We start from the raw sequence: 25,298 nt of genomic DNA, 5'->3' as shown, positions 1-25,298 counted from the left end.
CCATTGACTCAAATAGGCCTACTCTAAACTGCAATTTACTTTGGCATAGTAAGTTATAGAGTAATATCATTTGACCCACTCATGTGCAATTTACTATGCTAAGCAACAGGGCTTTGGCCAATGCAAATATTCTTTGCTGGAAAGTGCAGAAGTCAAGGTGTTCATCCCATTATCTCTTGATGCTGCACAGATCAGAAATGAGACAATCCAGAGAAAAACATCAATTTTGAACACTTTTACATGGCCTTCCAGCACTGCAAGTATAGAAGAAGAAGAGTAATTGGACAAAGGTAGTTGTGGCAACTTTTAATAAAACAGATTATACTGCCCTGCAGCCCTGGTCTCAAACCTGGCAACCAAGTGGCAGCAGTAGGACTCAGTGACTACAGTGCAGATGGCGGTTGTTCTGTGACATCGAATGGTTTCTGCCTTAGGACAATCCTAATCAGGTTTTCAAGATATGTAAGAGGTTCAAGGAGTGGTTTATCCCGACCACCTCCCAGGGAATTTCCATGGCTTAGTGAGGGTTTGAGCCCAGGCACCCTCCTGGTCCACTGACAGTACAAAGGCCAAATGTTAAAAATTCCAGTTTAGTCACTCTAGACCTAAAGCGAGGCCTGGATCAGCAAACTGAATAATGCATAAATGGATTTTATATTAAAAACAACCACCGAGCAAGCAGTTGGAATTTGCTTCTATTAAAATGAGCCCATCTTCTCGCATTTACTCCCTTAACTTCCAAAGGAGGTGACTTTAGATTTAGAAGCAGCTGTGATTAAGCGTGTGTTCCCAATATATGATCCTGGAGGCAGCAAGCAAGCAGATGGCTCACATCACACAAACAAATATCACCAGCAGCTAGATTTATGCACAAACTGGCCAACAGTTTCACAAGCCATCCAACAGGGCAAATGTATGTCCACCAATAGGAAGGGAAGGAGAGGAATGACACAAGCACATCAAAGTAACTGTGCAGGCTGAATTCTTGTATGGACAACATACTGTACAGAACTGCTGATCTTGAGGAGGGAGAATGAAGACTCGTGGAGCATATTACAGAAGTTTGGCAACAGCATGTACATATAGAATACACCTATTAAAATGTGAAAGATTATACTGAATTGGAGCATTCCCCCCTGGTATATTTATATAAATAAATAAATATATATACTGTATATAAAAAAATTCAGGACCACTCTATGTGTTGGGCCAGGCAGTGAATGTCTGTCTGACTAGATCTGCAAATGCCAATTTAACCTCACAAGAGGAGACTCTGGAACTGCACTTGAAAATGACCCACAACATTTGCCCTGTTAAGAGGCACACCTAATAACACTTGATGAATTCAGGGAACCCCTTCTTTCAGTCAGGACAAGACATACTGCAAATCCATGCCTAGCAAAGAATCACAGAGACCTCTTTCAGAAAGAGAGGTCTGTATGTCTGATACAGAACAATGTGACTTAATCATGTGCATTTTAGCAATTAGGCAAGCTCCAACAGTATTGTTGGTTTGTAACAGCACAGGGCAAGGAGTGTTGGGTGAAAAGAAGTGAAAAACAAGAAATGATCCCCCTTGCCTAAAGAATTACCACCTCTTCCCAGTTAAGAAACTAACCCATAGACCATATGGCACAAAAGGATCTTGGTAACTATAGATCTCATGTAAGGTAACAGCCAACTATCTTGGCAGGGTCAAAGAGCTGCATCTTCAACACTCCATATACCCCTCCATCCCTTCTCTAGATCTTCTATCCTATTGGGCTTTATCCGTATATATTGAACATGAGAGGCAAACAGCTGCAGAGAGAGGTCAAGCACCGTGTCTTTGCTTGACAAACTGGCCTGTCTACTGGAAGGACTCTTTGGGGTGTGGGTGTGCATGTGTGTATGAAGAAATACCTAGTGAGTTACAAGAACTCATCCTGCAATGTAGACACCTAAACAGCATTATAGTAACAAAGCAGCATTTCCAGCTGAGCTGGGGATCACTGACTTGGAAAGTTCTTGAGTGAGATCACGAATGACTGGTTGTAGATTATGGGGTTTTCTTTGTATTGCTGCTGGTGAGTTCCCTCTTCACTCTAAGTGAAGGCTAGAAGCTAATCTTGTTGTGACCTCCTTTCACAAATTTAGGAGAAAAAAATCTGGTGGAATTGTTTCTTGGAGGAGCGCTACATATATAGATGAACACGTTGTTAGCTTAACATATATACAGTGGTTGTGGCAGGACATTGTTGAGAAGCATTTGCAAGCAATAATCCACAGGAGGAAAGGAGGTTAACCATGGCCCTCCCTCCCAGATTCTCTGCTACAGCCTCCCACCCCGTTAGTGTCAGAAAGCAAACACAGAGCTGTATACCTTATGTTTGCTTTATTTGTACTTCCACTAGGAAAGCCTGGGCATTTTTGTTTTTGATTTTGGAAAGATCAGGCATCTCTCCATCAGGTGTCTCTCCATAAGATGGCTTGTCAATTGACAAGAAAGAATTATTCAAGTTACTTTCTCAAATTTCACAAAACTGAGCCACTTACTCTGTTCCAGTGGATTATGTACCAAATAAGAGCTCAGGGAAGGAACTTACTGATGTATCTTCCCTAAATAAAATATATTTTCCATGCACTTTGATGGGCTGCCAGCTGCCTGAACCAGGCATAGTTCTGCAGGAATAAGTGTTTCGAGAGATGACCACAAAGTGGAATTATAGAAAGCTATGGCATCATCTCACTCAATTTCAAGTGAGGATTTCTGGGTAAACAGCTACTTACCTACCATATGAAGCAAGACAGCACCTAACTGCCGCAGCTGTAGCAGGGCAGAATTAAGCTGCAGGCAAAAGATGCCATCGAAGGTACCATGTGAAACAACTCACACCATGTGAAACACAATTAAATAGAAAAGATGCTTTTGTCATTAGCTATAGAAGCAGTTCTGGCTGCTCCATAATAGCCCTCAAGACTGCTGAACTTAAAGCTTTATGCCAAGAGAGAAGGTTTGGCAAATACACTGTATAAATAAATAATATATGAAGGAACAAAAATATAATTTCTTTCTCTGTCTCTTGCTAGAACAAAATCACCTCTTCGGAAACACACTCTCCACACACACCTTCCTGTCCTTTTCCTAGGTTGAAAATCACAAACAACTGTGGAGACATTCAATTTGTCTCTTCCCTATGCAAAACAACAAGGAAAGAGACACGTATAATTCAAGGGAAGACATGCCCCGCCCATCTTCCCAAGCAGGGCAAGGAAACAGAGATTAATCACTACTAGACGGCATTCTATGGAACCAGTGGACTTGTCGCTGCTACTGTTCCTTCAGAGTTCTTGAGTGTGCAAATCTATGTGCGTGTGAAGGGAGAAAATTAAGATATGGCCAAAGGGCTAGGACGGGTAGTGGGAGATGTGAATGAGGCCAATAGACAGATTTGGATTTTAACAACCAGTGACAACACAGCTGAAAAAGAAAAGGCAGTGCAGACAACAATCGATAGAGATGGTCCGTGTAATTAATGCAGGCCAGCCGAAGAATGCTGTCTTCCTCCCAAGCCATCCCCCATGAGGGAGGGGTGGGACTCCCTGAGTTGGGGCCTCAGTTTTGTTTTGCATGATCGGTCTCTGAACCCTGACCCTCAGGACAGCATGGCCACAGCACCAAAGTGCCTTCTGAGTGAAGCTGGGACGGCCACCTCTCCCCTCATTTGCCCAAGGCCTCTTCAAAGATGATCTCCCCGTTGGGCTCAGCGGCGGAGGCAGGGTCGTCGGGATCGCTATCTGTGGTGCCATCACTCTCCTTCCCAGAGCTCTCTGCACCCCGCAGAAAGTGTGCGTTATGGGGAGATAGTGGGTACAAGACATCCTGCAGGGCACCCACCACCATGGGGCTGGTCAGCAGCTCCTCGTCTGAAGAATGCAGCGAATCGTCATCCACTGCGAGGTGGCTCACAATATGGATACCATCGAAGCCCATTGAGTCCTCAAAAGGTTTTTGTCCCTTCATCAGACGGATCTACGGGAGGCAGAGAAAAAGCCTTACTGCTCTGCAAAGTGGGTACCCACTAAACCCAAATGCAAAGAAAAAAGAAGCCAAGAGGAGCAGAATAAGAGTCCTTCTTGTGTACCTCTGTGTACGGTGCGTGTGTAGGGAAATAATCTGGCCTACACTGCAAATACTGTATTCCGGTAGAATCAAAGGCCAGCTCCAGCCTAGGATTGCATGGATACTCAAACAACAGACACAGCACGCACACTGGATATATCCACTGGAGTGTGCACGAACACCTACTTTCCTAAGGAGGACAGGCCTGGGGTAGGGCTCATCCTGAAATGGTTGTGGGAGAAGCGCCCTCTAATACGCTTTGCTTGGAGCAACAAGGACAGGTTACCCACCTGTAACTGTAGTTCTTTGAGTGGACCTCTGTGACCCTGGGTGATTTGCGCCTGCGCGGAGCCTCATCAGAAGATTCTAGAGCTTCTGCAGTAGCAATAAACACATTTGAATATGCCCCTCCCCACCCATATAAGTACCTTGGCGCCAAGCATCTCCTTTCACTTGCAATGGAGAGACCTTCTTCTTGGAAGGTTTGAGCTAGTATCTTTTTATCCTCTGGCACATTGGTATGTGTACCAGAGTGGTTGTATTTTTAGAGATCTGATCATACAGATCAGCGGTCCCCAACCATTTTGGGACCGCAGACCGGAGGGGCCTCTGAGGAAGGTGAGCCCCCCGTGCGTGCATGCTTTTGGGCGCAAGTGCGCTCTCTCTTGGGTGCATGTGTAAAGTGGTAGGGAGTGTGTGTGCGTGTGTGTGTGTGTGTGTGTGTGTGTGTGCGTGCGTGCGTGCGTGCGTGCGTGCGCCAGGGCCAACATGAGCACTCCCCCACCCATTCGCATATACACAGGAGCATCTGCATGCACGAAAACCCACTCCTTTGCGTGGGCGCTCGGGCGCATGCATGAAGGGTGGGGGAGGGCTTACAACGGCTCTGGCACACACGCGTGTATGCAAAGCAGCTGTGGGGATGGGAGTATGTGCGGAGGGGAAGGTCTGTCTCCATGGCCCGGTTCAGAACAGGCCACGCACCAGCACTGGGCTGTGGACCAGGGCTGATGACCTCTGATATAGATGATCAGCTGTTTCTGTCGATGGTTGGTGGATTTGCAGATCAAGGGATTTAGTCATGCAAATCATAAGCTGGGCATAGGTCTGGAAATCCTCTGCCAGGGACAGCAGGTCGGTATCAATAATGTTCAGCTCTGGAGAGGTAAGTAATACAGATGGAGCCTGCAGCCGAGATCCATGGTCAGAGCCATCAAGGTCGCATCTGGAGTCAATGGACTATCTATCGACTTCAGTGTTGAGAAGCTGAGTTTTGTACTAGTGCCAGTTATGAGTCTGAAAAGATGGAGGTGGCATCTGTCAATGTCGAGGATTGTCAACATCAAAAGATGGTGGTTGATCATCGACGGACCTCGATTGGTAGGGATGGACCTCAGTTTCATAATGGTGCCGGGGTCGATGACTTGGATTTACCGGAGGATGGGAACTATGTTGATGGAATGGAATGGAGCGTGTGTCCATGGACCAGGATGAATATCGAGGATTGTCGATATCAGAGCCTGTGTCTCTGTGGTGTTGAAATGGAGATTGCTGATGCGATGGCATAGCAGTAGAATAAATGGATGCTGACGATGCCAAGCGTGAAGAGTGATTTTCATCATCTACGAGTATTGTAGTAGGAAAGTATTGGGAGGCTGGGGCTGAAATCTGCTCAACCCTCCAAGGTTTTTCCAATATCGAAGTGGAGAGCAGGTTGAGGTATAGTCACCTCTCGGTGATGTGGCCGCTTCGACACTGACGGTTGTCAAGAGGTAGGCCAACAACTAGGTGGTATTATCAGACCGGGTAAAACACCTGGTCGACTAGTCGGTGCAGTTTGTTGAGCAGAGCACTGCAAATGGCAACCCGATGCATGTGCTGAGCATGGGTTTGAACCACACGCGATGAAGCGTGCTGTCGAGATTGTTGATGTTGACGGTTCTGGTTAGGGATCAGTGGGTGATCTGAGGGCATTGAATATGGAATGGTGTTGAGCCGCTCGGGATGGGAATCCTTGGGCGATGGAATAACTGAAGGACTGCTGGAAGAATAGAAGGTTGTGGACTGGGAGGAGAGGACGTTAGTCAGTCGACTCTATCATCCCATTCTGGAGACTGAAAACAGGGTTGATGGGACGGAAGTCTGTCATCATCTGAGAGAGATCCGACCGAAACTGATTCAGAGAGTTGTAGTTGTGGTGGGATGTCTGTAGGCTTAGACTGTTTAGCTCGTTTAAGAGGAACAGGCTCCGGAGCTGGAGCAGCTTCAGTAGGTCTCTGACGTTTAGAAGTTGTTTTTGAAGTCGAGGATTTCGGTATCGAGGGTTTTGATTTGTGTGTTTTCGAGGTCTTAGATGATGCAGATGGAGAATTGGAATGAGCTGGTGTAGCCGATGGATGTTGTTTCAATGATTCAGTTTGGGAAGTGGCCCTACAGGTAAGTTGGGCCATTTGAACTGGTTGTAAGGATTGTTCCCAAAGTCGGAGTTTTAGCCTCGAGAAGCGAGATCGAAGAACTCCATGCTTAAAATTTTTGCAATGGGTACAGGAGAAAGTTTGATGTTGCTCTCCCAAACAGAAAAAGTACTTAGCGTGTCCATCAGAAAGTGGGATCTTATTATTACAGACAACACAGTGTTTAAACGGGCCCAAAGGGGCTATGAATAGGAGAAAATAATTGAGGAGAAAAACCGATGATTTGGGGGCGGGGTTCTGCGGCCGGAAGCCAAGTGAGGGGAAAGGAAAAATCTCTGATGATAATGAGTTTGATCTAATAGTTTAAAAGAAAAAAGATTGATAACAGGAAGGAATCAAGAATAAGCTCTCTTTCTCTTTTACTCACAGAAACAGAATTATGAGGCTTTCAATGCAGCAGTTGAAAGAAACTGAAAGGGGACACTTGGCGCCAAGGTACTTATACGGGTGGGGAAGGGCATATTCTAATGTGTTTATTGCTACTGCAGAAGCTCTAGAATCTTCTGATGAGGCTCCGCGCAGGCGCGAATCACTCAGGGTGTAATTCACAGAGGCCACGAAGAATAACCATCTGTGCTCCTCAGCTTGCAAAAGATTAAAAAAAGTGTTCAAAGGGCCCAGTGCAGCAAGATCCATACTCTGCAGAGAGGTTAGGCTTGTCTATAGATTTGTGAGAGGAAGACAGATCAGAGGGAATCTGTAAGTCACATATATGAACTCTGCTACTTTCATCAAGACTCTAACTCTTATCCAGTGAAATAATCTGCGTATCTGAGAAGGCCTGGTACTAAGAACCTGCGTCCCCTCTATAGTGGTGCCCTGGAACAGTTCTGATTGGCATTTATGCAACACACTGAGTTGATGCACAGCTTAAAAGAGAATGTCTAATCTCCAGCAGGCCCTAGAGGAAACCTACAAGCTGCCATGTCTTCTGCCTGTTCTCTGTTATGAGGGCCCCCACAGAAAGAGGCAGCTGTGACTTGGCAAAGAAGGCTTCCAGGGGCCAACTGAGAAGGCACCAGAAACCAAACAACCTGAATCATTCCCAGATTTCTCCTCTTCCTCACAGCAGTTTAGGCTCACCTCTGCCTTGAGCTCATCAATCTGATCCTTGAGTTCACGGATATACTGGGAAGAGTCAGAATTGTTGAGTTGGCCTTGGATCATACCTTCTTCTCTCTGTATGAAGGACAAAGAGGAGAGGGAATTTTCAAGGGTCATTGGCAGAAAACATTACAATAAAGTTCACTCTTGTCTTACCTAGAATTGCATTTCCTAGATGACACTTGAACTATCTTCTAGTGGTCTTGTCAGAAGGTTTTGGCTCAGCCAAGTAAGCCAACTGCTGTAAATTGCAGTGACAAACTGCTGCTAGTTAAGAAGATGGTACTTGCACCTCTTGTACACCAAGCCACACGACTGGTATGTGCAACAAGAGATACGTTTTGACTTCTCTGCTAGCAGACATTCATTGCAATCATTTACTCCGTTTGACTCACACCGGTGGACATAATAGGATTCTGGTGATAATGCTGAGTTTGCTATGATACCAAAGAGATCACAGAAATTTAACTTCATGGAACTATAATGTCAGTTTTCACGATCCAGTCTTCTTCTGCCTTTCACTACAATCATACACACAATTCCCACTACCATTCAGACTAACCTCAAAGTATAAGTAATCAGAAGAAACAAAAAGTGTGCTTTTTGTAATAACTATTTAAATAAGACACATTTTTATTCTTAATTTTAATCCTTCTTCCCCACCTCACCTCTCAACTGCAGAGGAAGTAGTTACAACTGAAACAAATTTTTGTGGGGCAACTTGCTCCTTTGGCTACGATCTAAGGATCACTGTTAGTTAATGCTGCCAAGCTCCTAACCTGGATCTCCAGCTCAGCAATTCGTTGTCGCATCTCAGCTACAGCAGCCATGCTATCAGCTTCTCGTAAGCGCGCAGCCATCACCTCCTCTTTGCTCTGCAACAGAAAATGGAATCCCATGGCAGAAGCCCAGCAGAGTGCAAGCAGGAAGACCCACCCTCCATGGAGTCCAGGAAAGAACCAACAACTGATCACCTGCAGTGTCTTCTGGCAGCAGAAGGCACTATGTTGCCCATGGTGAATCACTGAATTGTCCAGAATGCTCAGGAACATGGAGAGGGAGAACTCTATTTAGGTAAGACAGTATCTAAAGCCATGGATTCTGGTCTCATCTTACAGTATATCAGTGCCTATAATTCCCAAAGTCCAAAAATTGTTTATTTATCTATTTGTACTACTAAGTGGATTTGGAGCCCTGGCAAACCATAGAATTTCTGTTCCCAATTCCTATTCTCCGAACAATAATCAAATGACATGTATTTGTAGCAGAGGAGAGGGGGAAAACAGCATGTGACAGTGCGAGATATCACACGAGATCTCACCTTGCATTCAGATTCGGCATGCTTGCGCTTGGTCTCACTCAGTTGAGTCTGTAGCCCCTTGTTCTGGGCAGTGAGGTATTGTACCTTTTCGTGCAGCCCAGCACACTCCTGCTCCATCCGGTTTAGATGATTGCTGTGTATCTGATCCTGGAAGACACACATAAAAGCAAACTGATAGCCTGGTACACACATGACGAACACATCTGTGTACCACATGCTTCCCTGCCAACCTTTCAGTTTATTCAACACAGAGACATTCTCCTCCCTTACCTTTTCCATTTCCATTTTCTATAAGAGGTGAAAAAGAAGAAACACAAAGTTCCTAACTGTAGGCACTGATAGGAAAAAGGAGTTCGTGAAGAATTGCCACAATTAAAACACAACAAAACACTTCTGATAACAAGAAGTCATCCAATCACCTGAGTTTCCAATTCGACCACCCTCTGGCGCAGCTCCCGCACCTCAGCCTGTGCCTGCGTCTCACGCAGACGGAGACTCATCAATTCGTCTTGGAGGTCATTCATAGTGTTCTTACGAGGGGAGTCCTTCCACCTTCCTCCTGTTCGGCTTAGATGGGCCTAGAAGGGGAAGGACAGAATGATAAAGGGACAAGCTTGGGAATCAAGCAACGCTCTGCAGGTTACAACAGAACAGACTACTAGACTATGATGCTATTCCAGCACTTGTCAAGAAAGGGAAAGGACCCCCACAGATAATAATAACTTTATTGGATAAAATGACATATCAACATGCTCAAGATTCTGACAAGGACCATTTTCTATTACACAGAAAATAAGATGTACACAAAGCAATATGGGAACATTAGATTCCCTGTTCATTCCTATCTTACATGTCTCTAAGAATGAAGTATATTGTGAATATCAAAAGCATATTAGTAGCAGTGGTAAGAGCATTTTACAACTTTACACATGCATAGTTTGCCATTTTTTGGTTCATCTTTACAGTTTTGTGCTAAGAGATGGAAAACCTGCCAGATTAATTGTTTTTTAAAAAAACCTTTTCATCATTAGGTTCATTCTATTCTATTTCTGCATATTTTTGGATAGGAGTGTATGAACATCAATATATATTTTCACATCCATCAAAAATATCCCTTTTTTGTGTTTTTCCAAAGACACACATTTTTGTACATGTTTTCTAAATATGTAGATTTTCATAAGCCACACAGGTTTGGATGCATTCCCTCTAAGTTACTCATTTTTGTGCATACGTTCCCCACCATATGAATTACAGGTATTTTTTCTTCATAAACTGCACTGCAAAATGAAGAAAAATACGAGTAACATTTTACCCATCACTTTTGTTGCATAGGTCACCAAGTGCTTATTTGACAAGTTCACCTTAAAATGTAATCAAATTAATTTTTCACCTATCCCTTAATATTAAGTCTTCCATCAGCTTTTAATAGCTTCTTTGTCTTTCATCATTTCATTAACAGCAAACTTCTCTTTACCATCTTTACCGAGTAGACATGGTCTAGAGCAGTGGTTCTTAACCTTTGTTACTCGGATGTTTTTGAACTGCAACTCCCAGAAACCCCAGCCAGCACAGTTGGTGGTGAAGGCTTCTGGGAGTTGAAGTCCAAAACTCCTGAGTAACCCAAGGTTAAGAACCAGTGGTCTAGAGGGGCGGGGTATAAATTTAATAAATAAATAAATAAAATACATAAAATATACTCAATAAATAACGTGAAAGTTAAAAGAATGTAGCTGTACATCTATCTTTTTTCAATTTTGTTTATATTTCTTGACTATATAGACTACCCACTGCCTTTAGTACTCTACCTTTACATAGTTGTGATTCCCCTTTCTCCCATGCTGCTTTTAAAATATATCTTTTGGAGGCATTTCTGAAATCCCAGAACACTCTTTTCAATTGTCATGTAGCAAAACCCCAGTTATAGCTATTTAGTTCACAAATGGCAGCACTGGCTGGCAGTAGCTCTCAGGAAACTCAGACAAGGGCTTTTCTTGACCTTATTTGGATATGGTAAGTAAGTACTAAGCCTTGGACCTTTTGCATGCCCTCCACACGTCCTGCCAATGAGTCCTTCCGCTTCATCAATAACTATTTACTGGCTGCTACATATAGAAGTTTAGCCATTTTTGGCAACCCTGATAATTGTTCCCTAATATGTTAAGCTCCCCAAGTCCTTAATCTCTGCTCAACATGTAATAATGGGTTCAATTTACAGGAAGCCAGATTTTGGTTGAACATCAAGAAAACTTTCCTAACTTTTACAGCAGTACAACAATGGAACCAATTACCTCAGGAAGTGATGAGCACTCCAATGCTGGAGGCATTCAAGAGAAAATCATCTATCTGTCACTTTACCTTGATTTAGATTCTTGCACTGAGCTGGGAGTTGGACTTGATGGCCTTCCAACATTATTTTATGATTGCCTTGATTTGTCTAATAACAATTCTACCTTTGTGCCGTGAAGTCAATTTCTGACTAATGACAACTCTTTTCAGGGGTTTCTAGGTAGAGAGTACTCAGATGTGGTTTACCATTCCCTTCTTCTGGGGATGCCATGGGACTGTGCAGCTCACCCAAGGCCACATAGGCTGGCTCTGCTGGGATGCACAGTTGGGAACTGATCTTCCAACCTCTGAGTCTGCAGCCAGATACCTAACTCACTGATGTATCCAGCAAGTTTCCTAGTTAGGCTAGTTAGCTTTTAATTACAAAGACCTCTATTTGCTCAGTTCTAATTTACTGCTTTGCAGTTTTAAAGAAATACATAGTGTGGTGTAGTGGACAGAGTGACGGATTAAGACTCACGAGGCCTTGGTTGTAATCTCTGCTCAGCCAAGGAAACTCACTGGGTATATGGAACTGATAGAACCACTCCTTAAAAGTCTCTCTTACCTTGAAAGCCCCATTAGGGTCATTTTAGGCTGGTTCCAATTTGATAACACAGAACAGGGAGTTTTAAATTACCAGCCCCTGCATTCTGTAAAAATGCATACAGTAGTGCAGCTGGAAAAAGAGTGATGGGATTTATCTGCAGTGACAAGGAAGTGTCAGCTGGACAATCATTCTAGTAAGACCCACCTGCCAGTTGTCATTGAGCTCCTTCACCTGCTGCTGAAGCTCCCTGAAGGACTTCATTGCCTCCGATTCCCGCACCTTCATAGCCTTCAATTCTTCCTGCAGACGTGCCACATTGTTTTCATCTGGAAGCAAGCTGTTCTTCTGCAAAGGAACCAGAGAAGGGAAGATGATGTAAGGATTCTTGCCCAAGCCAACACTCAGACATCCAATATTCTGTCTGCCATGATAAATAAAATGCACCCTTTAAATAAAGCTTGGGCTACAGAGCCTCAGCATGAATACTTCTAATCACTTCTGCAGAGGAAAAATGACTGAAAGATGATGTTTCCCTATTATTTTTTTAAAGCTTTAGATCCCCTGGAATGTGTCTTGCCATGAAGAAGTTAAGATATATCCTGAACACTAAAGCATATCTGCCAGATTAGTAGTAATTGGCAGGAGACGCAGTAGCTCTAGGTAAAATCTGTCTTCCACCGATGGAACAGCTCTGCATAGAGAAGATGACCAAATTTTAGAGAAACCCCCGCCCCAGCTCAAACTCTTCTGTAGCATTCCCTCAAAACTCTGTGCATAGCACTGTCAGAGGGCTGGTGTGTTTGTGAAGGGGAGCCTTCATGCCAGCCCTGCTGTATATGCTTAACTATGGATCCAACCCTATACATTAACATTCTTAAGAACGGCAGCTTTCCGTTTCATTACATAATTTTTTTTTCTCTCTTTAGGAGGCTTCTGATAGTGCAGGTGCTACTGATTTCGATTACTGTCCTGGTTGCCTTCCAGGTAGGCAGGCATTCACATCAGTCCTCTTTAGTGAAATTACCTTCTCCATATCCAGCACTTTGTCCTGCATCTCTTTAAGGGCACTCAGAGTCTCAGACTCCCTGAGGCGTGACTGCTCAAGCTCTGTTTCCAGGTGACTCACAAACTCCTCAGAGTAACGTGGATTTCCCTGAATAAAATGAGTAACAAAGATAAATCAGAACAAGTCTATCAAGTAATAAACATGGTCTCCTTACTCTTTCCTATTTGTTACTGCAAGGAATAGAAAGATTCACAACTGGAAGTCAGAACCATGAATAGCCTTCCAATGTTGCTGTTTGCCTGTTTTAACAGACATAGAGCTATAAGGAAATATGACTTCCATTGCAACAGTACTAAGGGTGTGTGTGTTTAATACATCTTCTACAGGACATCTTCCCAGTCAAAATTTCATTTCCTTCTGTACAGAGTTCTCAATCCCAGGAAGATAATGCAGTTTAGGGAAAGTAACTATAACAAGACAATAGGAGAAATTCTGTTGTTGGAGCTTATTCTGTGTAAGGCTAATGTCATGAGCAGTAAACATTTGTAACTTCTCCCTTTTATCATTTGAAGCCATGGGAGCTACAGGACAAGAGGGGGAAGTATTTAATTACTGAAAATCATTGCCACTGGGATGACTCTACTTGTGACAGCAATTTCCAGTAACTAAACACTTCTCCCTCCTGTCCTGTAAGCCCCACAACTTCTCAATGACAAAAGAGAGTACATGGGACTTTTAGCACAGAAGTCTGAAATGTTTAGTTTCTTTAAAAAATGCCACTACTGATGATGTCATCAGCCTTGCATTGTATAAGTTATAGCAACAAAATTTTAGCTGATGACTCACAGTAAAGGCCTTAAGCATTCTCCGCCTTTATTCACTGGGATTGTGCTTTTTTTAAAGTGTGGAGACTATTTACAGGTCTCTCCTATTATGTGTCATCTGGCTTTCAGTAATTGGCTATAACACAGAGAAGTTAAGACCACTGGCAAAACAGATTGTATAGCCTATAATCAATCTAAACTAGCCTTTTAGATGTGCCAGATTATCATGCCCAACACTCCAGGTCAGCACAGCCAATGATGGGAATTTAGATTAATATATCTGGACAGCATCTTGTTAAGGAAGGCTCTTATCTAGGCCAACATATCAACATTCAACAAATGTGAATATATTAAATCCACGTACTTCACTCAGAAAACTAGAGCAAAAGGGAAAGGGAAAGGCCTACCTTGCTTGCTTGGAATGGTTTCAGAGAAAGCTACCTCCACCAGTCCAAACCCTTCCTTCCTTCCTTCAATTTCTATACCACCCATCAAGCAAATTGCTACTCTGATTGGTGCACAACAGAAATAAGCACAAATGACATAAAACTAATTTATAATATACTAATTCTACTCTCAGTTATCCAGCACTTCCTAAACTCCTGTCCTACAGCCTACTTTATATTGCCCTTTCATTGGTAATGTCACTCCATTACCTGCTGGTCCTGCAGCTGCCGAATGGTGCTTTGTGCCTTCTGCAAGTTCTCTGTTGCTGAGCAGCACTGTTGCCTAACTACTGCTAGCTCCCGCTTGATTATATAGTTTTCTTCAGCCTCCTGTGCACGGGTAACTTGACCCTGAAAAGCAGAGAGAATAGAAGCTATTTTCTGAAGAAAAGCACAAAACATGACACATATAGAATGGGCATTTATTTTATGGCAGTCAGCAAAAAAACAGAGCATTTAAATGACTGCTTGGCATCCTTATTCTCACCAAGGAGTCCTGAAGCATTGCTATGGTACCAGCCATAGCCAAAGAGAAACCATGTCAGTAGACTTTACATTTGTCCCTGCATTTTTAATTGAAGGTTGGCTACCAAGTGATTCAACTTTCCAAAACTGTTATGTGCCATCAGGTCAGAGCTGACTTACAGCGACCCTAATAGGCTTTTCAAGGTAAGTGAGCAGTTTTACTAGTTCCATCCTCCCCACAATGAGTTTCCGTGGCAGAGGGGGGAATTGAACTGAGTCCTAGTCCATCCCCCTATATACTACACCACACAAAACCACCCATGGTAAAGTTCTACACAGAACTAAATTATATACAATGACCTGAAGCAACTGCTCGTTTGAAAATACATTAAAAGCCTTTGGATATACCAAAGCTGGTATTTTATAGGTAGAAGACTAATCCAGAATTTTTATCAATAACATATTATGCTTTGAATAGGACAGCTTTACATATAGAAACTTTACATTTAAGTTGAATTCCCGCACCACTTAGAGAGTGACCAGCTCCCTACCTCTGGTGTACAACGTTTTTACTGTGATTGCCAGCATGCATTTTCATGGTAGGTGGAAGTCCATGTAAGCTATATCACATTCTTTATTTGTGTTATCATCACTATCATACACCCAAATTTGTACATTTAACTCATTAACAGTGTCTAAACATACAAGTTCAACATGGGCCCCTCTGTTTTGCAAAAATCAGGATAGCTTGCAGGGAGAGAGGTTGAGAAACCAAGATTTCTGAGGCCTTCCCATTCCAACTCCATGAAATATATATCTTGTTATTAGGTAAAAACTGTAATTCATAGAAACTGGGATATTTTAGGGATTTTTGTGGCATATGATGTGAAAATATAATATTCATGGTAATTGTCTTTACAAAGAACTTTTTGGGTAGTACTTCCTCAGTCTTACTGTAGATAAAAGGAAAAAAATCCCAGTGATGGGAAAAAAGAGAGAACCAAACTGGAAGCATGAAACTGATTGGGATATTCCTAATGATGACCAGCTACATGCTGTCCTTGGTAGCTCTGCCTTCTCATTACAAATGTGGAATAGTGTCTGGAGGCTGTTTTCTACGAGGACCCATGAGATCCACTATAAACTGCATCAAGTTTCCATAGAAAAACTACAATTAAGCAGAATGTTGCTTCATTTTGTTAAAAGGGTTTTTCTTTTCTTTTCTTTTTGGTTTATAAAAATGACCCCTTGTTTTAGAGGAGAATTGTACTTCTGGAAGTGAGATCCTTCTGGTTTGAGGGAGCATATTTTTAGAAAGTGATGAGGGTGGTCTGCATTTAACCTATGCAATTCCCACTGTGAGTTAAAGAAGGATGGATCAAACTCTCTGGTTTGATCCATTGGTGAGAGTGAAGAGCATATGAGACCTCCCCTCCCTGCTCTAGACAAACTTTTAACACACGAGATCTCATTGTAGAGAACTATTAATATTGCCACATTACTCCTGTTGCTCATTTACAGTTGCTCATTGTGACCATGCTCCCCAGAAGCAGAGATCAGATTTATTCATCAGGTCTTATGTGGATCATTTATTTGTGGTATTTGCATTATGTCTTCTCCCAGAGGAACTCTGAATAGTAGCTTAGATTCACAGCCCTACAGTGTGGTAGTCAGGTTATAATATAACTTGTTCATAGGTATGCGTAAGCGTCATAGGTATGTATAAGAGTAAAGTAGGTCTGAACATTTCCTACATTGTTCCAAGCATGCTACTATGGCCATTGCATTATAGTGCTGTTTCTTCCTGATCCCTGAAAAATATGTGCACCAAACATGTCCCCCCGCATTTTTCCTCATTGCAGAAGGTTTCAAACAACTCCGTCAGATCTTGTAATCAAACCTTTGATGACTGTCTGAGACCCACCAGAGCACCACTGAAACATTCCTATAGTGGTCTGCTATAACTTGTAGAACAAGATGGAACAGAAGGGAGTTCTTCATTGTAAGCATGTGGATGAAAAATGGGAAGCCCCCGTTTTTCATACCACAATGAGATACAGAGAAGAGATGCTTATCCATCATTTTGCCACTAAACATGGATTCCCAAGTCATCCCCTTTTGTAAGCCTAATGTTCAAGAAAAATTGTGACTGGGACAGGATGGGGTACCAAACTAGGGATTCAGTACCAAACTAGGGATTCAGGAATCTGGTACCAAACTAGGGATTCATTTGCCTACCTAGTTTCCAGTATTCTCACAAACACTTAAGCTAACTCTGTGGTTACAACTACAGCCAGCTTTTGTAAGTAAAATAGCACTGGCCAGAGTTGGTTTAGAAGACTGAACACCCAAGGTGGAAAAGATGTTGTAACCCTCTTCATCATGTATCTTTCCACTCCTTAATGCTTTATTGTAAAGCTTCCTTTCCCAGCATTAGGGGAAATGAGTCACCAGAGTCTGTGCCCCTACAGCACAGATGGTCTCCAACCTGGCCTTACTAATAATGCCACACTTGGAGGGAGGAGACCTTCAGCACAAAGTGTTTGAACCTAGTAGATTCCCTGGAGAGATGAACTAGCTACAGTACATTCTTGCTCAGTTCTTCACTGCACCAATCACACTGATTCTTCACTCTGCCTCTGAGCAAGGCATCAGGCTTACCATAGCAGGGCAGCATCTCACTGAATTATCTAGAGAGACCACTGGCACAATGTCCTACTCAGAGTCCTCAGAGAGAGGTACTGGTATAGTTGGTACTGCCCTCCAGGCAACTACATGGGGTAAAATCTACCATTGTTGCTGATCTGCCAGCTAAACCAAGGGCTTTACCCTGCATTGTCAGAGGGGTGGCTTTGGAACTAGGGTAAGCTTTCTGCAAAGTCCAAAAATTTTGATTTCTACATCACTTATGTTGAATGGATCAATGAGATATTTTAAGTTCTTCTGAAGTAACGGAGCTGGCAAAATTCTTTACAGGTGATTGATCCCTCCATGACAATGATAACATATGAGCCATATACGTATACTCAAAACAGCCTCAGGTGATCTCATGGAGCCCAGGATTGTGGCAGAGCAGAATCAACTGTACTGTATTGGCATTGCATCTGTAGAGGACGGATAGACACTATCTTATTTCTTAACCACATGAGAACTGTTGGAGTCTCAGGCAAAACATTCCTATTTCTTCCTAGTACTTAGCATCGAACCAGTACCGAAACCACACACTGCATGGAGTTTGTCCCCTTGGACGATGGCTGAAGTTGAGGAACATCTGAAGCTCTGATAGCTTCTGGTAAAAAAAGAGTCTGTGTTGATTTTTTAATTGGTTCTCGATTTTGCCTATATCTCATGTCTGTCCATGATTCTGAAATGTGCAACACATAAAGAAAGAGGTATGGGAGACAAACACTTTCACTTTATATCAGCATATATTTCTATATTCTCCCAACGCCCACTTCATATACCAAAAGCTGAATATGGCTTCTCACATGGAGGAAGTTGTCTAGTTAAGAATGGATTCTGTTGGTATGTTAATGCAACCCCTCACCTCACCACCTAAATGTAAGGCATCACACAGGCAATATTACGATGTCCCCTCTTGAACCTAGCAACATGGTAAACAAGATCTGATGAAGTATTAGGAAACAAGAGACAGAACTATTGCTTTTGTTAGGAACACTACGCCCAGAAAAAGGGATATCACTGGTTTTTAGGAATCTTTTAATAAACAAATCTTTTAATTAATCACAATAGACAACTTGTTGTCATAGTTTTTTCTCAGTCCCCTTCTTGAAGAGGTGCTATCTTTAGGATAGGATTCGGTGGCTGATATCCTAGGCCTCATCCATCAGAATAAGCACATGCGCCCCACTCCAAACATAGCAGGGCTAATCAACTATGTTTTGTAGTAAGAAAAATAACATCCAAGAAGAGACTCCGTAAGGTCACAAATTCCCGCCTAAAATTACTTAAAATGCATTGCTGGCTTCGCCTTGCTACAGGGTTCTTGCTTATAAAGATGTGATCTCAAGCCACACAGACTTAAGGGCAGATATTATTCCTTACTCTCTGTCTGATAATCTCTTTAACTAACCCGTTAGTCAGCTGGAACTCTTTTTGCTCTACTTGTTACTAATATTGTTATATAATACTCTTCAACCAGATTTTACTGGTTTGTGGATTCATATAAGCCTGAGCACCTTGCTTAACTGCTCCTCTTTTCCCTTATGCTTTCTTCTTCTGTTATGACCCAACCTCCTCACTTTACTTCTTAATCCCTCTGCTTCAGCTCCCCAGTCTGTAGGAATGCCCTAAATCCACTCTAAATTTCACTACCTACTGTGTTTCCCCGAAAATAAGGCAGGGTCTTATATTAATTTTTGCTCCAAAAAACACATTAGGGCTTATTTTCAGGGGATTTTTTCCATGTACAACCTTCTACATTTATTCAAATACAGTCATGTATTGACAGTATTTGCTGCACAATGGTTGATGTTTGGTTGCTGCACAATGGTGGAGGGGGGCTTACACCTAACTGGGGCTTATTTTTGGGGTAGGGCTTATATTACGAGCATCCAGAAAAATCATACTAGGGCTTATTTTCAGGTTACGTCTTATTTTGGGGGAAACAGGGTATATTGTCTCAGGAATACACTCACACAATCACCATGTTAAAATCCTTTAATGCAGTGGTTCCCAACCTTGGATCTTTAGATGTTCTTGAGCAACTATTCCCAGAAATCCTGGCCAGTACAGCTACGGGTACAACTACAATGATGTCATAAGCAATGGAAAATCACCACCGATAAAATGACTCCTTTGAGGACTCTTGGGCACATATGACTTCATCACACTGCATATGAGTCACGTGCACCCCACAATCTTTAATCAGTTGTGATGTGCTGCTGGTGATGATGTCATTCTCCTTGTGCATGGGAACTGTGCAATAGGATTTCAGCCAGTCAGCTTTGCTTTTCTCTATTTTCTGCAGCCAAGGGTGCCTAGTTACTCATACATGTGTTTGGGTTAGATGTATGAATCCACACATACTGGTCATGCAGACAATATGGAACTCAAAGGCAAAGGAACATTCATAACACACTAATAAAGAAAACCTGTACCTTGATACAGTCATGTAGGTGTATGTGTTTTGAAAGTCCATTAACATGTGTTGTAAGGACACTAACACAGGAGGAGGTAAAACAGATTAGCAAAGCAAGAATATATGTAGATCCAATTATTTGCAGCAACTGATGGACTATTTTTTGGTAAAGTATTATTATGTGAAAAGTAATGTCAGATTACAACACAGTGGAACTGCTCTGCTTCAAGTATTATGCCACTATATGTGATTGTGCCACTTTCAAGGTGACCTTCAGACTCTGACTGCAACACCTTATAATTAACTTGACCTGTATTCTGATTGCATACTAAGCCTTCATTTTAGTACCAAGGAATACTCAGGAGTTGTATTTCTGCCTACAGGCATCTCAGGCAATATACAAAATGAACTGTGTTGTTTAAAAACCAAGTCAAAGTAACGACAGCATTCGATGTGATCTAAGAGCAGTTTCAGTTGTTCTGAATCCTCTGCCTCCTCCAAAGTGCTATTTGTTAAGCTGTGATGGCATGAGACTTCTGAAAATGTGCACAACCTTTTAAGAACATCTGAAGACTATTACAGAAGACCTAAGAACCAATGCAAAGTTGTTAGTTTGGATGGAAGTGCCCAGCAAGTTGCCACTAGTTCTTCCGGATTGGAATGAAATGGAATGGAATATCAAGAGGATAGGTGGAAATAAAAAAGGTTGATCCTACCTGAATCAATCTATCTGCCAAGGCAGCACTCTCCTACAGACCCAGAAGAGGGAGATCCAGACAGAGAAGGAAAGATAAAGGAAAGAAAAAAAAGACACAACAGCAAGGTCACACAAGCACTCTACCTATAACTAGAAGCACAGAAGAAAAAGAACAAAGACCCCAATGGAGCCCAAGAATAGAACTTCCATTCCATACCAGTCACAAATCTGCAGTGTGCCACCTCCCTTCTTGGAGTGATGAAGGTAGTGTATAGGGTTACATCAGTCCATCAAAGAAAGAAAACAGGGTTTCTCACAGGAATATCCTGTCATGTATTCAGTTGGACTCAGTCCTGCAACTACTAATATCCTGATTCCCTTTTAGACTGAAAGAGAGACCTCTGTACTTCAGATGCCACGCTTGTGTAGTCCAGAGATTCTACAGAGATGCATGTACATCTCTCAATTGCCAGGATTCCACAGAATAGCTGTCTCTGGGCAATCTTCCAAGATCTCCTCAAGGTAACTATCCCTGCATCTCTTTTTCCACACTACATCAAATTGGGGTTAAGCATTTTCTACCTTTTTCATGTAAAAGTTTAATACTGAGCACAAAAAATGTTATACAAGAAATATGGCACAGCATAGCTGAGCATACAGTTTTAAGATTCAAATGCCATGCAATCAAATCAGTCGAAGGTGAGGATAGCTGGCTACATATCCAGAACATTTATGTTATTTTTGCTCAAGATACTGTGTGTGTTTGTTTCGATCATCAGTGTCATTGAGCCTATACCTTTTGCACATTACTTTTTCTGTCTTAAAGACAAAAGGTTGCAAGGTGTTACCTCTGTGTTATGAATAGTTAACGTAAATACCTAGTGACAGCCAAGTAGTAACGCCTTGACAGCGTATCTTCTACTCCTGGAGTGGCTCTAGAGAAAAATCCCAACCACAGTCCCTCTAGAGGAATGCAACAGGGACTAGTGTTCCCCCCTCTCAGTAGTTTCTACAGGCAATTGAGAGAGATGAGAGGGCAAGGTCTCATTTTTGGTAGTCAAACTAGTCTGGAACCGGAGGAATTGGACTTTCATGCGGTTGGGTACACTCCTCACCTTCTCCAGGGTCTCAATTCGCTGTTTCAGAAGGCGATTCTCAGTACGAAGCCTCTGCAAGCAAGATCAAAATGAGTGTGTGTTCTAACCAGTAAGCGTGTGCTTTTGTTAAATAACAGCCAGCCTATAAAATGATGTTGAAATCTGGGATGCCAAACTGGAGCCATCATGGGCAACAGGCTGCCTGAATAACCAGGAAAACAAAAGTTATACCACATCCACATATGCCCCATAGTTAGGTCTATAGTGCAGTAACAGGGAGTTCCTTAAATGTCTGCAGTACGTAGGTCCCAAATGATCAACTGATCTTCTGACTTATGAGAATGTCTATACAGCAGTGGACATTGCACTTTCATTTTTGAAAAGTATACTGCAAATTAAAGAAAAAAGGGCCTCCTGTACAGCAGGAGTTCTAAATACAGGTATGAAATGATGATATGGGAAGAGTTGTGTGGCCCAAGTATAGACAAAGGAAAATGTCTTGAGGCTTCATCTCTGGAAAAAACACAGGTGATAAGCTGAGGTCATACAGTTTTATCCTGTGTATTACTGAGAAGTGCACAGTGTAAGAACGAGAATGCATGACAGAAGAAGTACCTTGATTTCAATCTGTTCTTCCATCTCCCTGTTCTTGATCGCTGTGTACTCCTTCTCTAGTCTGTAAAACAGGGAGAACACCATTCCTCCTGCTTCAGTTTACATAATAACATGTGAGCATAGCCTGTGGGCCAAATTTATTACGGCGGCAAGAAATTAGTGCTTTTTAAACTCTGACTTGCTACTTTAATATACACGATGGTACATTGGATTAAAAGTTAAACAATCAGGAGGTCATGGGCAAGGGAACCCTGATTCTTCCCAGGTTTGCAATGTTTATTTATCAATTATCCGTCTAAGACAACAAGACTGGGGGAACACATGCCCCCCCCCCGCAAGATGTTGTTGGGTTACCACAAGCTCTCGCCAACACAGCCAATAGCCGGGAATAAGTGTAGCTGTACTACCACAACATCCGACAGGGTTCTACACTAATGGCGTTAAGCCAAGGGAGAGGAACTGCAAACCCAGAGGCCGACTACAACAGGCCGCGGAGGCTCTCTATCCAGCACATTCAGGTTTCCCGTAGAGCTCTTTCTCTCTGAAGGAACTGGAAGACGTATCCATCTCTATTCATTACTGGAAATAACAGCAAGAATTTTCTTCAGTGCTCTCAGGCAGTATTTGCTGGGGCTGAGTCCGGAGGACAAGAGCACCGCCCAAGGGCAGGTGGAGGAGCTTTACATTGAAAACAGGAGAAACTGAGGCCAATACAGAGAAGCATTAGCCCTGCCCCTTATGGTTCTTCATCCCTACTTAGGAACAGTTTTCTCTCTCTAAGTCCCATTCCTGGTACCAGACCATGGAAAATGAACTGCAAGGAGGTAAATTATCACAGGGATGAAAGCTACAATATGAATATGTTTTGTTTGCTGGGCAGAAACACAGAGGATGTAGACAAAGGTGTTATCAGTCTAACATCTCTCACCCACCTTCATCAGATCTAGCTGTCCTAGAGATTCTATTCTGGTTGAGCTTCCCCCCCCGGCCCCGCACTGTAGCTCTTTAATGTTTTGATTATAAAATAAATGTTGTTGGAATGTATTTAAGGCAGGGATTAAAATTTATTTTAGATTTAGTTATCCTATTTTGTTATATTTCAGTGATACAAACTATGGATCTGCAACTATTTTAGGATGATGGATACATTTCACCTTTTGAGAAAGTATTGTGGATGATGTCAAAAATTAGCTACCATGGTGGGCAGAGCCAGCTGCAAACCATCAGTTGTTTCACTCCCAGCTTATCTTTTTTTAAAAAAAATAAACACTGACGTATACTTCAGAATGAAGTGATGGCCACCATTTTTTTTAAATAAGAAAGCCTCTGAGACCAGGCAGAATCATTTTTGGAAACCAAGAGCAAACGACTAGTGTGTCAGTCTGCAGTCTTCTATTCTCCCAGGGTTTTTATTTCTTTTCTTTAAAAAAAATTAAAATAAAGAATAAGGAGAGGCAAAGAGCCTAGTGGCATCCAAAGGAGTGAACTGTAGGTATATATGTACCATTTTGGGAATTACACATAGAATGTGTAACTGTAGAGGGATTTAAACATTAATTAAATGTACATGTTATAAAAAACATGTAAAAGATGGAGGTACTTCTGATCACGAGGTCTTGATAGCCATAAGAGACTGTTTTTAGCCCTAAGAAAATCTTTCTAAGATACTTTTTCATGAGCCTATGAGGCGTTCTAATGAAGCAGGAAAAGGACACAAAATGATGAACTGATCAATCCTATCCAGCTTTACCTAAGCTCCACATCCCACAAAGAATATAAGTTAGTCTGTGCTTTCCAACCTTTCGAAGTTATACAAGGGGAAAGGAAATCTAGAAAACTTACCGTTTCATTTTCTTAGGGTTGTATTTGACCTGATAGGCCTTGAAGATGAGCTTATCAGGACAGCTGTCAAACTGATGAGGAATCACCTTTTGGAAATACTGGGAGAAAGATAATACTGAAGTTAAGCTCCATCTAGGACAGACTCCCAAGTCCGCAAGCTTTTTTCTAATGTCCTGCTTTAATTGTATACACTCTTTCTCACTGAGTTAAGAGGGAGTATGGAAGTAGCTAGGCTTTGGAATGTTCCTCCTGACAATACGTTTGTCACAAGTGTGAAATCATTTAGTTTTATTTCTTGATAGTTGCACAGTCTAGAATTACATCAGCTAGAATTACATCAGATAGTTGCACAGTCTAGAATTACATCAGCTAGGAATAGGAAAGGACACAGAAAGCCTATGGATCACATTCATAAAAATTCATTGAAACATTTTCACAATTTTAACTGTCACCCATCTTGACAGTGTACATATATGTATGTGACAGAAGTTCAAAGGCATCTCAAATCTTTCAACATACACAATAGCTCCTACCACATTAAGTTGTGAGACAGAACACTTTGTGCTTTGCGCATGGATGCATCAGTCTGTGCAACCAGAGAAAAGCAAATCAAGTGACACAATCTCTGCTGCAGTAGAAAGGAGACAGAACAGCTTCATGGCATTCTCAAATACACTCACAGTATCCTCAACAGAATGTGTAACTGTTTGTGTTTCCTGTTGGCAAAAGCTCTCACAAACAGCAAGGAAGATGCCTATTGCTTAAGTAAAGCAACTTAATATACAATGTCGGATTCTCTTCCCATTTGTTAATTCTACTTTGCAGCTTCGAAGAAAACATTTTTTTTCTCAGCCAGTTTACCTGTGACATTAGGAATAGACGATACGATGATAGAGTACCAAGAGGGTTCAAAGAACCATACTGTACTTTATGAGGACAATGGACTGACATATGCAAGTTACATTTGATTCAGGAATAATAAAAATAATTCAGCATAAATCCCTCAGTAGAAACACTGAATGAAAAGTTGCTATTTATTAATTACTGGCCTTTGTTTTTCACCCATCAACATTTTTGCAGGTATTATCTCTGCAGCTCTGAAGGCTTCAATTATAAGAGTTCAACCTAGATACTATTTATTTGGTGAGACAGCTTTGTGCAAGCATAAACCAGCACACCCCTCTTGCCTCCCACTAATCTCTTTATGTCATTTCTAGCATTTATAATATTGCTCAGTTTGTATCTATCTAAGGCAGGGATCTCCAAACTTTTCAGTGTGAGGGCCACATCATATACGCTCCACATCTTTGAGGGCTGAAGGAAGGCATG

At 42.1% G+C, this 25,298-nt stretch overlaps 1 protein-coding gene across 6 annotated transcripts in view; it reads right to left on the bottom strand.

Moving 5' to 3' along the window:
* Positions 1–220: 220 nt before the first annotated feature.
* Positions 221–25,298, bottom strand: part of EVI5L (ecotropic viral integration site 5 like) — a 57,570-nt gene continuing 32,492 nt past the window's right edge. For 3 of the 6 annotated variants that reach the window (XM_078385856.1, XM_020800359.3, XM_020800358.3), the window contains exons 9-20: positions 23,970–24,067; positions 22,128–22,188; positions 21,531–21,584; positions 20,435–20,467; positions 14,363–14,503; positions 12,901–13,029; positions 12,081–12,221; positions 9,421–9,579; positions 9,002–9,148; positions 8,460–8,555; positions 7,660–7,755; positions 221–4,012 (exon numbers count right to left, since the gene is read on the bottom strand). In XM_078385856.1, the coding sequence (XP_078241982.1) occupies positions 3,701–4,012; positions 7,660–7,755; positions 8,460–8,555; positions 9,002–9,148; positions 9,421–9,579; positions 12,081–12,221; positions 12,901–13,029; positions 14,363–14,503; positions 20,435–20,467; positions 21,531–21,584; positions 22,128–22,188; positions 23,970–24,067 (1,467 nt within the window). In that variant the 3' untranslated portion in view covers positions 221–3,700. The remainder of the gene's footprint in view (positions 4,013–7,659; positions 7,756–8,459; positions 8,556–9,001; positions 9,149–9,420; positions 9,580–12,080; positions 12,222–12,900; positions 13,030–14,362; positions 14,504–20,434; positions 20,468–21,530; positions 21,585–22,127; positions 22,189–23,969; positions 24,068–25,298) is intronic. The other 3 variants (XM_020800361.3, XM_072990314.2, XM_020800362.3) reach the window with 3 other exon arrangements.

Source organism: Pogona vitticeps, chromosome 2 (assembly GCF_051106095.1).
Source record: "Pogona vitticeps strain Pit_001003342236 chromosome 2, PviZW2.1, whole genome shotgun sequence".
Classification (NCBI taxonomy): domain Eukaryota; kingdom Metazoa; phylum Chordata; class Lepidosauria; order Squamata; family Agamidae; genus Pogona; species Pogona vitticeps.
Note: the sequence above shows the minus strand (reverse complement) of the source record. Positions and strands in the feature narration are given on the sequence as shown.